This window comes from Nerophis ophidion, linkage group LG05 (assembly GCF_033978795.1).
Source record: "Nerophis ophidion isolate RoL-2023_Sa linkage group LG05, RoL_Noph_v1.0, whole genome shotgun sequence".
Taxonomy (NCBI): Eukaryota; Metazoa; Chordata; class Actinopteri; order Syngnathiformes; family Syngnathidae; genus Nerophis; species Nerophis ophidion.
Window position 1 is genome coordinate 45925226 of NC_084615.1, and position 15624 is coordinate 45940849.

At 38.8% G+C, this 15624-nt stretch overlaps 1 protein-coding gene across 6 annotated transcripts in view; it reads right to left on the reverse strand.

Moving 5' to 3' along the window:
* The window catches only part of LOC133553186 (MAM domain-containing glycosylphosphatidylinositol anchor protein 2-like), a 557311-nt gene that overhangs the window by 148647 nt on the left and 393040 nt on the right, over positions 1-15624 (reverse strand). For all 6 annotated transcript variants that reach the window (XM_061901111.1, XM_061901109.1, XM_061901107.1 and 3 more), the window contains one exon: positions 11651-11923. In XM_061901111.1, the coding sequence (XP_061757095.1) occupies positions 11651-11923 (273 nt within the window). The remainder of the gene's footprint in view (positions 1-11650; positions 11924-15624) is intronic.

The following is a 15624-nucleotide window of genomic DNA, read 5'->3' on the forward strand; positions in this document are numbered from 1 at the left end:
GGTTCATGACTGAGTATATCCGTTCGGCCACCGTGTTCAATGAAGAAGGCTGTTCTACAAAATTTACAGGCAACATACCGCTTCTCCTTCGAACTCTCCTGGATAAACTGAAATTCTTGTTTCCATTCATTTTGGTACTTGCAAGCGTAATTTCGGGAGATTTTCGGGACAAAATTGGTCAAGGGTAGGTTTTCGGGAGAGGCGCTGAATTTCGGGAGTCTCAAAGTCCGGGAGGGTTGGCAAGTATGCAATCAACCGATCCCTAGGTGCATGTCTTTGGAAGTGGGAGGAAGCCGGAGTACCCGGAGGGAACCCACGCAATCACGGGGAGAACATGCAAACCCCACACAGAAAGATCCCGAGCCCAGGATTGAACCCCGGACTACTCAGGACCTTTGTATTGTGAGGCACATGCACTAACCCATCACACACCGTGCTGCCCTATACATACTGTATATATATATATATATATATATATATATATATATATATATATATATATATATATATATATATATAAATAAATGTATATATATATATGAATGCAGCTGAGATAGGCGCCAGTGACCCCCCGCAACCCCAAAAGGGACAAGCGGTAGAAAATGGATGGATGGATATATATATATATATATATATATATATATATATATATATATATATATATATATATCTATATATATATATATATATATATATATATATATATATATATATATACACTTATATCCATTCCATTATATATATATATAAAATGGATGAATGGATATATGTGTGTATATATATATATATATATATATATATATAAATATAAATAAATATATATATATATATATATATATATATATATATATATATATATATATATATATATATATATATATATATATATATATATATATATATATATATATATATATATATATATATATATGGGGTTGTCTTGGGACCAAAATGTATTTCGGTACTTTGAGGTAAACTGTAGGTAGAAAAAAATATTAATCAGTTTAACAGGTTCTATGTCCACTTCTGTTCAAATGTAATAAGCACTTATTCTTATGTTGATTGAATACTTTTTATATGTTTAAGCGGATACGACACATTTTGGTATCAGTCCAAGATAGATAGATAGATAGATAGATAGATAGATAGATAGATGAAAATACCCATATTAATTAGGGATGCAGCTATCCATTATTTTGGTAATTTATCAATTAGTTTGTTAATTTTTTCAAATAGTCTGAAAAAAACACTTAATAGCCCCAATGCATATTTCAGGAAAAATAGTTAAAATAACCTCGCCATGACTTTTATTCTTTTAATTTTTTTTTTAATATATGCACAATATTTACTTTGAAATTGCACTATTAACAAGTGTGCAGTAATAAAAATAAATACACATATAAAAGGCACACACACATAACCACACTCATGTGCGCTTTATTGCAGCAGCATTGTAGAAACTATGTCCTCATTTAATAAATTCAGGGTATTCTATGTGGTCTGGATTATATACATTTCTATCAACGTGGTTACACTCATTAAATAATATAATTGAAGCAATATAATATAAATCATAGTTTTTGTCTAATCAAATTCATCTTTATCCCTATTTATTATTTAGTATGTACTTTGATTTTATTACAGTCAGCTCGTGCATATTCATGTGGAAATCTCTTTGTGTTCTGACTTTGTTCTTTTCATTAAACAAGAAAAGAAATCAAAAGGTAGATTTTCAAGGTGAAATTTGATGCGGTAGACAACTTTTTAATTGGGTAAAAAAAATGTTGTTAGAAAGTGAATGGAGTGAGGTTCTCCAAAGTTAGCAGATCAAAGTTGTCTTCAAAGCAGCTAACTACTCAAGTAGTACCTCAGGTTTCGTCACTATCTGTGCCAAAAGATTTGACAAACAACAACACGTACAAAAAGCAAAGCAATTTTTCATATAAAAAATATTGTAGATCTAAATCATTTGTTACAGATGACCAAAAAACATCTTATAAAGAATAATTGTAGATGAACAATGCCGCTTTGCTTACTGTGCTACAGTATCAGTGCATTGCACATTTTAGATTTGAGTATCCATTAAAGTTTCATGTTGAAAGAACGTGGATGATGTGTTTTAGGAGAATAGGAAGTGTTCACAAACGTGTGTGAAAGCTGTGTGAAGGGCTTTAAAGACATTGAATACATATGATTATGGTGTCAAAACTGCCAAAATTAACGCGTTGATTCAATATGCATGCACAAGGATTCTCTTTGCGTGTGACGATCTGTCACTTCATTTCTGTTTGTGTTTCCTTGTTTTATTTATTTCATATCCGTGCTCTTATTTTGGTTCAATTTCCTGCTTCTCCCGCTGAGCGCTGTTTTCCCCTTACCCGCTGCTGATTTGCAGCTGGGCCACACCTGGTCCTAAGCAACAGGCTTCTAGTTAGAGTGTCCGCCCTGAGATCGGTACGTCATGAGTTCCAACCCCGGCAGAGTCATACCATCCATCCATCCATTTTCTACCGCTTATTCTCTTTTGGGGTGACGGGGGGCACTGGCGCCTATCCCAGCTACAATCATCAATCAATCAATCAATCAATCAATCAATGTTTACTTATATAGCCCTAAATCACTAGTGTCTCAAAGGGCTGCACAAACCACAACACAAACCACTACGACATCCTCGGTAGGCCCACATAAAGGTAAAGAAAACTCACACCCAGTGGGACGTTGGTGACAATGGTGACTATGAGAACCTTGGAGAGGACGAAAGCAATGGATGTCGAGCGGGTCTAACATGATACTGTGAAAGTTCAATCCATAGTTGATCCAACACAGCCGCGAGAGTCCAGTCCAAAGACTATGAAAATGGGACCCATTTCCTCCATGCTTTGCACTCAGCATCAAGGGTTGGAATTGCGGGTTAAATCACCAAAATGATTCCCGAGCGCGGCCACCTCTGCTGCTCACTGGTCCCCTCACCTCCCATGGGATGGAACTAGGGGATGGGTCAAATGCAGAGGGTGATGTCACCACACCTAGTGTGTGTGTGACTATCAGTGGTACTTTAACTTTATTTATGTCTGCCTCACCTGCCCCTCAGGGCTTGAAGATTGCTTAAGTTTTGAGAACCGTTTTATGCACGACTGCTTCCTTCTTTGCTTAAATACATTAAATTCATCTTACTTTATCATCACTCTCCTGGTTCCAGTAACTTTTTTTTCCAACTGCGCACAATAGCCAAGATCAAGTCTTTCCTCTCCCCCAGTGACCTACGGAGGGTCGTGTTAATGCCCATCTTCTCCAGACTGGACTATTGCAATCCCCTCTATGCTCGGGTCACCGACAAGACCATCCATAGCGTGCAGCTAGAACATAATGTACCTGCCAGGCTGGTGACAGGCACTACAACGAAAGTGAGTGAAATTTAAGATCCTCACGTATGTCTTCAAAGCGCTCAATGGTCTCCCCCCAGCTTACATCAAAGATCACCTGGACCAACCTACCAGCTCCAGGCTTGGTCGTTGCCTTAGATTTGACAACCAGATGACCCTGAAGGTCCCACGGTCAAACCAAGTGACAAAGAGAGACCGTGCTTCCTCAGTGACGGCACCTGGGTTATGGAATAAACTCCTTCTGAATGTTAAGTCCGCCACCACTCAGGACTCTTTTAGAGCACAACTCACATCTTTTCTGCAGACGAGTTTTGATTCATCTGTTCATCGTGTTTTATGAATGTTTCTTCTAGATTCCTTTGTGTGTCTCAGTCTATGTTTCTGTCCATCCATCCATTTTCTACCGCTTATTCCCTTTTTCGGCCGCGGGGGGCGCTGGTGCCTACAGTATCTCAGCTACAATCGGGCGGAAGGCGGGGTACAACCTGGACAAGTCGCCATTTCATCGTGGGGCCAACACAGATAGACAGACAACATTCACACTCACATTCACACACTAGGGCCAACTTAGTGTTGCCAATCAACCTATCCCCAGGTGCATGTCTTTGGAAGTGGGAGGAAGCTGGAGTACCTGGAGGGAACCCACGCATTCACGGGGAGGACATGCAAACTCCACACAGAAAGATCCCAAGCCCAGGATTGAACCCAGGACTACTCAGGACCTTCGTATTGTGAGGCAGATGCACTAACCCCATCTTCCACCGTGCTGCCCTATGTTTCTGTTTATTTTTTTGTTATTTCTCTACTCGGGCTGCGATGTAACAGTTGGTTGGAGGGCGCATAATAAATGAAAATAACATAACATAACATTGTGGGGCTGAGATGAGGTGGCGACTTGTCCAGGGTGTACACCGCCTTGCGCCCGATTGTAGCTGAGATAGGCCCCAGCGCCCCCTGAGACCCAAAAGGGAATAAGCGGTAGAAAATAGATGGATGGAACATATTGGGGTCACTACAACTGCAGCCATGTGAGTTTGCAACATTGCACTTAATATGTCTTCCTCTCTTTTGTCACTTAGCGGGCATTGAATACACGGCTCTCCAACTCCCCTCCTTTCTCTGCGTTCATCATCGTCTTCCCCAATGAGTCTTCAATAAAGTAATGTTCATCATTTATACGTATTTAATTTGTTTTTTCTATGTACTGTACATTGTTCCATTAATTAATTGCGGGGCACTGTGTCTTTCTCTGGTTCACTTTGGGAGTATTTGTTTAGTCATAGTTGTCGTATGCATTTGAATGTGAAATTTCAGCCAGGGCCCGCCCTTGGCATAAGCACTCTATGCAGTTGTTTAGGGCCACAACATCTTGTGGGGATCACATGATCCTGGCAGCCTGCAGTAGCTTATCATCACCGTCAGAAGGTGTTTGCTTGTTCTAGTTTTATGGACTGAATAACCTCATTGTTAAAATTGTACTTTTTTTTTTCTGTTAAACGTCTATTACGCGGTGACTTAACATGTCCCTTGTAACAGTTTTAATACAGTTAAGCAGCATCGCGGTCGTGTCCATTCAAAAGCCCTTACAGCTGTTTTATTATTTCTTTTAAATGTCATCATTATGACAGATATGCCGCCCTATTTCTAAAACCCATCCTTCCATCCATTTTCTACTATTTGAGTTTCTATTGTAGCCAAACCTTTTACCCAAAGACATAGAGTCTAGAGAACATTGGTTTGTTTGTGATTATTGCCTCTTTATTGTGCTTTGGTTACAGCAGGGGTCCCCAAACTACGGCCCTCGGGCCAGATACGGGCCGCCAGCGTCTAAAATCCGGCCCGCGGGTAGTACCAAGTAAAAAAAAGAAAAAAAAACGTTTATTTATTATTATTTTTTAATTATAATTTTTTAATCTGTTCTTTTTCACCCATCCATCAATACAATACATTTTCTACCGCTTGTTACTGAGTCTACTAGGTAGATACGGCACGCCAGCATCCAAAATCCGGCCTGCGGGTGGTCCCTATTAAAAAAAAAAAGTATTTATTAATTTTTTTTAATCAGTCCTTTTTCGTACATCCATCAATCCATTTTCTACCGTTTGTTATTGGGTCTCCTAGCCGCTCAGGCAAATCATATTGTCTAAAAATGCATTTTCCCAGCGGTAACGTGACGTCATCACGCTTGCGCCACAAAGGCGGCAAGTGCGCGATCTTTCAGTCAGTTAGTGCACGAGAGCAAAAAATCCCAAAATCGTTAGGGAAACATAAATTAGACTCCGAGTGTAGAGTTTTTAAACATCAGTGGAAATCTGACTTTTGTTCAGTTTAAGGAAAAGACAGTTTAGATTGTATTTATGTGTGTGTATATATATATATATATATATATATATATATATATATATATATATATATATATATATGTGTGTGTGTGTGTCCAAGGTGTATATATATATATATATATATATATATATATATATATATATATATATAGCGCGCCCCCTGGTCAAATCTTTTTAACCCAATACGGCTCCCGGGTCAAAAAGTTTAGGGACGCCTTGGTTAAAGTAATACCTGAGCAACATAGCAGGTTTCATTTATTTCAAATAAAATAATTGAACATGTTGCACAACATTAAATAAAGTAAATACATTGGATTGAACTCAATTGTAATTTTCAATGGGGTCGTTGTGTTCATTGTGATTATTTGTAATAGATACAAATATTTTACATGACTTACAAACTACTGATAATACATTATCTCCTAATGTATCATTATTAATGTTCTTTAATTGCATTTTCGCTGGTTGTGTCTTTAATTCACACATTAAGGCTTTTATAAGTCAAATCTATTTCTCACTAGGCTGCAGTCAGCCATAAAATATTACAGTAGTAATATTAAATATTGAAAATGGGTAAAAAACTAAATAATGTTTCAGGCCACAAATAGCACAGAACTTTTTGTTCCACCTTTCCTTTTAGTCACGTTGCTCCATGTTAGATTTTTTAGGTTTGAAAAGACATCACAATTTGATTCCAGGATAAAAAATGAATGCAATGACAGCATATTGATTATGAATTTGTTCATTTAACTGACCATCGATCTAAAAAAAATCTATTTAAGTGTCCTTTCCAAGACGTATTTGTTCCGATTAGCAGCTTCTGACTAGAAGGTTTCAGATTGAAGAAGCCTTTTCTCCAAGTCAATTTGGCCCTGTCTGCAACCGCCAAGCAGACGGACACTTACAGTTCTTGATGAAAAAAATAAATAAAAAATCTAGTAAATGAATCTCAGGCAGGCAGTGGGAATGTATTATCTGCACTGGACAGAAGCAGCATCGACATTGAGTGAAGAGTTTCATTCCGCCGCACTTTTTTTTTCTTTCCTTTCCTTTCCTTTCCTTTCCTTTCCTTTCCTTTCCTTTCCTTTCTGTTCGTCTTTTCAATTGACTTGTCAATCTCAGCCCTAAGACGTGACGAAGAGCAGCGTTCGTATGCAAGCAGCCAATCTGGGCTGTCCGGGAAAATCCACAGCCAACGCGCTAATTACCAGCCTCATGCGGACGTTCTTGTTGATGGACACAAATTCATTTTTAAACGGAAAAAAAGCATTCACTTCACATTGTACATACAGTCCCTCCAGGTTTTAGCAGACTATTTTCTTGTGATTGTTGTGGCCTGTAATGCATGAATTCACTGCATCTTTTCCAGAGAGTTGTGGTAAAAAATCGCCTCGTTTTAAGGCGTTTTTTTTTCCCAATACCGTTGAATCAGCTTGTGTTTTATTTCATTTGTTATTAATGTTTTACGTGTTCCTTGTAACCTTAATCACAAAAACAATATGATTTTAACACATTTTGGAAAACAAATACTGTATTGATGTTTTACTCAATTTACACATAGACTTAAAGTAGACACTAGACGGCAGCAAAATCACATACTCAGAGCTCTTTTTCAAATTATTGAGTAGGGTAATTTGTTTATTCATTTATTTAAACAGTAGTTTTAATGAATTGAGTTGCATTTATTTAGAACATGAATATGTTTACAATAAAATACATCATAGAATTTTGTATAATTTCTCTTTTAAACATGTCCGAAAAGGAGTAGGAAGAAGCAAAGCTTATTCAGTTTCACACTCCAGAGCACTCAATATCACAAATGTTCACTTACTGTTTTCTTTTTGTAACACAATTTACATGTAGTGAATTATTACCACAGCAGGTCTTGTAATAGATAATTAGATTGGTTATGGCTAACGTACTGAGATGAAGAATATCTCGTTTTCAATAAGGTTTCAAAAGGTTTCTTAAACATCTTCTTTCTTGCTCTTTGTAAGAATTTTAATTTGAACAGCTTCTCAAAGTGGATAATGTTAGTACATTGTTTAACTACTTTGTTCATTCAAAAATGTAATTCCATATACTGATATGCTACAGGTTTTAAGTCTTGTACATGCATACAGATGTTTTAAGTTCGTTTTTCCACTCAGGTTGGATTGCTTTTGTCTTATTTTGAGAAGAGTTGTTGTAGATTCTTGGGTAGCAGATTTTCGTTTGCTTTGTACATAACTGTAGCTGTTCATTGAATTTTTATATTTTTTTAAATTATGACTAATAATAGTAATAAATAATTGCAATTACAGAAAGACACAAAGTGCAGACATTCACTGTGTATGTTTTATGCTTAAAAGGTGTTTGTTCACCTCAAGCACTTATTAACCCCCATTGACATTTGTGAACTGTTGAAATCGATCTATAACGATAATTTAAGGTAAATAATTTTGGCAAATAAGAGACCAATGAGGGATTATGATCTCACATCAACATCTCTAACATGTAAATGCAGCCTCCTTGCTGGATTGGCATTGCAAATGAAAATACTTTCCTCATTGTCTTATAAATATATACAGGCATGCATACTAGGAAGAACACATTTATATACTACATTACCCAAAAGGCTCAGAGCAGTAGACAGGAACAGGAAGTATGCTTGAGACACGCGGGAGAACGACAGTTGTACCGCTTGAAAAGTAAAGAGTAAATATATATATGTCTTCCTCCTTTACATGGCCACCCGGGATGCTGTGTTTGAGGACACCTTTGATGTGGGATATGCAGACGATATCGGGCTATCTAGAGCGATCCCCATATCCAGCATCATGTCAGACACAACCATGTGCCAGGAGGCACAAAGGCTGGACGAATGGGCAGCAAATAAGAAAATGATACTCAATGGGAAGAAGTCGGTAGAACTCAGGATATGTTTTGCCAGAAATCCACCACAACCTCCTGCATTGATGTTGGGGGGACAGGAGGTCCCTGTCGTGGAAACAACAAAGTACCTGAGTTACCAGCTCGACCAAAACCTCACTGGAGATGTGCACATCGAGAAGGCAATAAAAACCGCCTCCAAACGGCTGCACTACCTCACAGTCATGGCGAGACATGGATTACCTGCAAACGACCTTGTTACCATCTACACCGCTCTCATCAGGCCGTGTCTGGAATATAGCTCAGTGCTCTTAGTGGGCTGCTCCAAAAAAACAACAGGCAGAGCTAGAGCGAGTCCAGAAACGTACCTGTAAAATCATTACGAGGAGAGCTGGAAACATCTTACAACCCCTACCATCACTCCAGACCAAGAGAGAGGAGGCTGCAGTGGTGGTGATTTAACCCCCAATTGGAGGTAGCATGACCTGCTACCACCAACACGAGGCAGCCGCACTGCCAGGACATTGAGGAACCAACATAAGATGGCTGAACCCGAGCCCAGAGCAAAGACAAAGAGACTTAAAAACTCTACCCTGCATGCTGCAATTAAGCTGTATAATGACACTATCTAATTAAATAAGTAATACAGTCATGTACCAGAATGCTAACAGTTTCCATGCTGCTTCTGCCCTGAAAATGTTTTTTTCTGTAAAGGGTACTGTCTGTTCTTTTCATTTTTTATTGTTGTTTGTTTGATATTTATTGTAAAGTTCGGCTGTTTTTTCAGTGGGGCCTTGGCTCCACTGCAAGCATGAGTTAATAAAGTCAAGTCAGTTCAAGTCATACATAATTACACGTCGTCCTGCTTACACACAATAAATATGATTGGATTAGACGATATACGAGTGTGTGTGAGCACCACTCTGTGACAAATTTGATCGACCAAAAAGTGCACGGAAGTTGTAAGAATTTGACAAAATTGCAAGGCCATTCCTATTTTGCCAGATTTGGTTGAATTTGCGTGAATTGACGCGATCACAACATTGCAAAGTCCTGGAGGGATTGATTTCAAAGGATAGAATGGTGAAACATGGTACTACATGGTTGTGTTCCAAATAGTTAAAGTTAAAGGCCTACTGAAACCCACTACTACTGACCACACAGTCTGATAGTTTATATATCAATGATGAAATATTAACATTGCAACACATGCCAATATGGCGTTTTTAGTTTACTAAATTGCAATTTTAAATTTCCCAGGAGTTTCGTCTTGAAAACGTCGTGTAATGTGGACGTGTACGCAAGACGTCACGGGTTTTTAGGAAGTATGAGCGCTGCGCACACACACAGCTAAAAGTCGTTTGCTTTAACCACATGATTATACAGTATTTTGGAGATCTGTGTTGCTGAATCTTTTGCAGTTTGTTCAATTAATATTGGATAAGTCAAATTAGAAAGATGGAGTTGGGAAGCTTTAGCCTTTAGCCACACAAACACACGGTGATTCCTTGTTTAAAATTCCTGGAGGTGAAACTTTACTATGGATCAAAGCGGGGTCAAGCGAACAGAACATGAATCACGACGGAATGTCAACCAGCAGGTTTCTGTGAGAAAATTGTGGTTAAAAAGTTGCTTCTTAAAGGAGAAAAGCTGAGCTTGTGCCGTCCACAGCTGCCGTCGACTCCCCTGAGACATTGGCGTCAAGACACCCGTGGAGACACCCCTCCGAGTATCAGGTACTATTAAACTCACTAAAACACTAGCAACACAATAGAAAGATAAGGGACTTCCCAGAATTGTCCTAGTAAAAGTGTCTAAAAACATTGTAATCCGTCCCAATGCAACCCCGTTTTGCTTTTTTAACATGTTTTTTTTTTTTTCTAGTCCGTCACTATCAATATCTTTAAACATGAATCTTTCATCCTCGCTCAAATTAATGGGGAAATTGTCGTTTTCTCGGTCCGAATAGCACTTTTTGTTGGAGGCCCCCATTAAAATCAATGTGAATATGTGAGGAGCCATCAACATGTGACGTCATCGTCTGCGACTTCCAGTAGAGGCAGGGCTTTTCTCCAGGTGCGAACTTTATCGTGGATGTTCTCTACTAAATCCTTTCAGCAAAAATATGGCAATACAGCAAAATGATCAAGTATGACACATAGAATGGACCTGCTATCCCCGATTAAATAAGAACATCTCATTTTAGTAGGCCTTTTAAAGTACCACTGATTGTCACAGACACACTAGGTGTGGTTAAATGACCCTCTGTATTTGACTCATCCCCTTGTTGCTCCCCCTGGGAGCTGAGGGGAGCTGTGAGGAGCAGCAGTGGCTGCGCTTGTGAATCATTTTTGGTGATTTAACCCCTAATTCCAAGCCTTGATTCTGTGTTTTGCAGAACTCACGACTGTCTGATAATTCTATAGAGATGTTCAATAATTTAAGATCCATTCATACTCAAAACTTGACAATAATTAACACACTTCCTTTACAACTTTTCCTTTAACAGTTTGTTTGGACACGTGTTACCGGGTAGATTTCATGGATAACAATTACAACTGTTTCAAAGGCCAATTGGCAAAAAAAGTATAAGCCAGTCACACGCATTAAAATATTTCAAACAATAGACAAACATGGAAGTGACAACAATGTGCCCGTCGAGTGGGAGCAATGATGTATTAAATATAAAAAATGCATACAAACATTGAACATACAAATACATTGGACATAATGAAATTATGTTATTATTAGTAAATGTATTTAACTACACTAAAATTGGATGATTTAGACTTTATAAATACCCTGTGCAGTGTTCCCTTGGGAAATTAAAAGTTCCAGTAGCAGCAACATGACACAGAGTACACAAGAAAGTGGCAATAATAATGTTCAAACATCAGGTTTTTCCAGTATCATTACATTTTTGAAGGAGAAATAAAATGATTAATCTGGATTAATGATCACAGACACAGGTCCTAGTATTAGGGACACCCGCACAACAATACAGGTGCTACACCACACATTCTGCCTTTATAAAAGGTAACAATGATTCCTTACCTGTGACGTGAAAGGTGCACCTCCCCGCCCCGGCCTCGTTGATGACGTTGCAGGTGTACTCGCCCCAGCCGTCACGGTTCAGACTGCGGATGGTGTACTCTGTGTCGTCCCGCTGGGCGTCAAAGGCACCGGCGTGAAGCAGCCGGTTGGACAGCAGCCACTCGAATCGCAGCACTCGGGACGGGTGTGCCCGGAGCACCCGACAGGTCATCACCACGGGCCGCCCCAGACCCTGGCGCATTTCTGTTTGCACCGGCTCCACTGTGGGAGGGTCTGTGTGGCGAACAGAGTTGGGGTTTATTCTTAGTTCCCCCATCAGCGGGAACAAATGATTGTTTTTCAAAAAGGTTAACAGGTCTTAATGGAATATACTGCTCCTTGGCACATACTGCACCTGATGGTGTTGGACACACTTTGCATAAGCACTACCTGAATATATAAATTATTACAGCCATTTTGTAGAATATTTTACAAAACTTAGTTGTACAGTACCACTCAGTAAGTGTGTCCCAGTCCTATTTGGAAATTAGATATCAGTCCAATATCAGAAAAAAACAAATAAGGAATTATATTGGGTTGCATGTACAATATCCGATAAAAGCGGTCCTGCAGCGTGTTTACTTGTCCAAAGCTGGACAGACAGTTAACAACTAAATCTGCTCCTATAAACACACAAGGTTGGTCTTTTCTTTCATATTAGTGAAGTAATTTACAAAATATGAACATGGTAAACTCTAGGCAACTAGGAGTCAGCAGCTACACAACAGCTAAGCACACAACAGCACCCAAGCTAGACATACATAATAGGTGTTTATTAAAGAATAGTGGAGTCTAGAACAGCAAAATTTTCAATGTAAACAAGTATCAAATAATTGCAGTTGCATATTGTTTATAAATACAAAGTCTTCAAGGCAGAAGAGTACAAAAAATATTCAATAAAAATCGTGTTCACATTATTCCTCTTATGGGGTCATGTGCATAACTTATTGAACTATTGCGTTTAAAAAACAATTATCACTCCAATTCAACTTAAAAGGATCATATTATGATTATTTTTTTTACATGAAAAACACTTACTTCTGGTCTGCAAAATATGTGATGGTGGTTTTTGAACAACATTTCGCACAGATTATTTTTACAGACCATCTTCAAGGCACTTTCTGACCATTTTTTGAGGATCTACTGTTATGTGGGTGGTCTTATTTATGTGCATTCACTACTACTTTGTTCTGTAAGTAGCAGAGGACGCATGTAAATGTACAAACCTGTCTGCCCCACAACAACAGAATAGCGAAAAGAAGGAACTCATTGACCAGAATGTCGGACTACAATAGTCGACAATGGCGTTCTTTGGGTAAATCCCCCTATATGGAGATATTAGCTGACATTACCAATAAGAAAAATGTCACAAATTGGGCTCGTTTGGAGGAAGAATGAAGGAAGGCAAAATTGTTTTCTAAATAGCTCCGCAATTCCTTCATGGTTTGATTTTGAATTCACGGGACTTATGCAGATCCCAAATACACACAAACAGGTACCAATAGGTAAGAAAAGTTAGTTTTGTATATTAGGTCCCCTTTAAATACAGCATACTGTAATTTCACTAAATACATACTTTTTTATTATTGTTTTGTCATAATGCAATTATAATTAAAAAAAAAGATTGTTAAACCCACCAAATTTGTGACGACTATCAGGTGAAAGGCGACACGGTTGGAGCGTCCCACCAGGAAGGAAGTGGACGGCTGCACTCTATCATGTGCACATTGGAGGTTTGACTGCAGCAGTGAGTCACAGTCTCTCAGCTGATTGGCACCAGACCAAATTGCAATAAGTGCATTTTGGCTTTTTGCCACACAAGAACCCGACGACGACAAAGTCTGCGAGTCCTGGTGCTCTTCTTATGTAAGCAAAACACCCTTCACACAAAGTAATTTACTTGTCTGCTCTCTGCCTCTTTCAGTAAGCATCTTCTCAAAGTACAATACCATATAAATGACTTTACTGCATAGTCTGTGTACGTACAGCTTGTACCGACTATTGGAAAATGGCCAATAAAGTGAGTTTCTACTTCACAAGGTCACAATACATCAATCAATCAATCAATGTTTACTTATATAGCCCTAAATCACTAGTGTCTCAAAGGGCTGCACAAACCACTACGACATCCTCAGTAGGCCCAAATAAGGGCAAGGAAAACTCACACCCAGTGGGACGTCGGTGACAATGATGACTATGAGAACCTTGGAGAGGAGGAAAGCAATGGATGTCGAGCGGGTCTAACATGATACTGTGAAAGTTCAATCCATAATGGATCCAACACAGTCGCAAGAGTCCAGTCCAAAGCGGATCCAACACAGCAGCGAGAGTCCCGTTCACAGCGGAGCCAGCAGGAAAACATCCCAAGCGGAGGCGGATCAGCAGCGCAGAGATGTCCCCAGCCGATACACAGGCAAGCAGTACATGGCCACCGGATCGGACCGGACCCCCTCCACAAGTAAGAGTGGGACATAAGAGAAAAAGAAAAGAAACGGCAGATCAACTGGTCGAAAAAGGGAGTCTATTTAAAGGCTAGAGTATACAAATGAGTTTTAATTTGAGACTTAAATGCTTCTACTGAGGTGGCATCTCGAACTTTTACCCTGAGGGCATTCCAGAGTACTGGAGCCCGGAATGAAAACGCTCTATAGCCCACAGACTTTTTTTGGGCTTTGGGAATCACTAATAAGCCGGAGTCCTTTGAACGCAGATTTCTTGCCGGGACATATGGTACAATACAATCGGCAAGATAGGCTGGAGCTAGACCGTGTAGTATTTTATACGTAAGTAGTAAAACCTTAAAGTCACATCTTAAGTGCACAGGAAGCCAGTGCAGGTGAGCCAGTACAGGCGTAATGTGATCAAACTTTCTTGTTCTTGTCAAAAGTCTAGCAGCCGCATTTTGTACCAACTGTAATCTTTTAACGCTAGACATGGGGAGACCCGAAAATAATACGTTACAGTAATCGAGACGAGACGTAACAAACGCATGGATAATGATCTCAGCGTCTTTAGTGGACAGAATGGAGCGAATTTTAGCGATATTACGGAGATGAAAGAAGGCCGTTTTAGTAACGCTTTTAATGTGTGACTCAAAGGAGAGAGTTGGGTCGAAGATAACACCCAGATTCTTTACATGTAGGAATTCATATTTTTCCTCAGTGAACCACAACTCCTACAGTACTTTTAGCAATTGTGCAGCTCCAGACTTCACCGCTACCACAACTAAGCTGGATTGTAGGCAAGAAAGAATTATCTCATGGCCGGAACTACCATCGAGGACACAGAGGTCATGCCCTCTGTATTTTTTTTTTTAGATGACCAAATGATGATGATATGACTGACTGTAAATGTACTTTGTGTACGACATCGTGTGCACTGTGCATCACCATGCGGTAGATCAGTGGTTCTCAACCTTTTTTCAGTGATGTACTCGCTGTGAACATTTATTTAATTCAAGTACCCCTCTAATCAGAGCAAAGCATTTTTGGTTGAAAAAAAGAGATAAAAAAGTAAAATACAGCACTATGTCATCAGTTTCTTATTTATTAAATTGTATAACAGTGCAAAATATTGCTCATTTGTAGTGGTCTTTCTTGAACTATTTGGAAAAAAGATATAAAAATAACTAAAAACTTGTTGAAAAATAAACAAGTGATTCAATTATAAATAAAGATTTCTACACATAGAAGTAATCATCAACTTAAAGTGCCCTCTTTGGAAATTGTAACAGAGATCCATCTGGATTCATTAACTTAATTCTAAACATTTTTTCACAAAAAAATAAATCTTTAACATCAATATTTATGGAACATGTCCACAAAAAAATCTAGCTGTCAACAATGAATATTGCATTTTTGCATTTCTTTTCACAGTTTATGAGCTTACAATCATATTTTGTTGAAGTATTATTCAATAAATACATTTACAAAGGA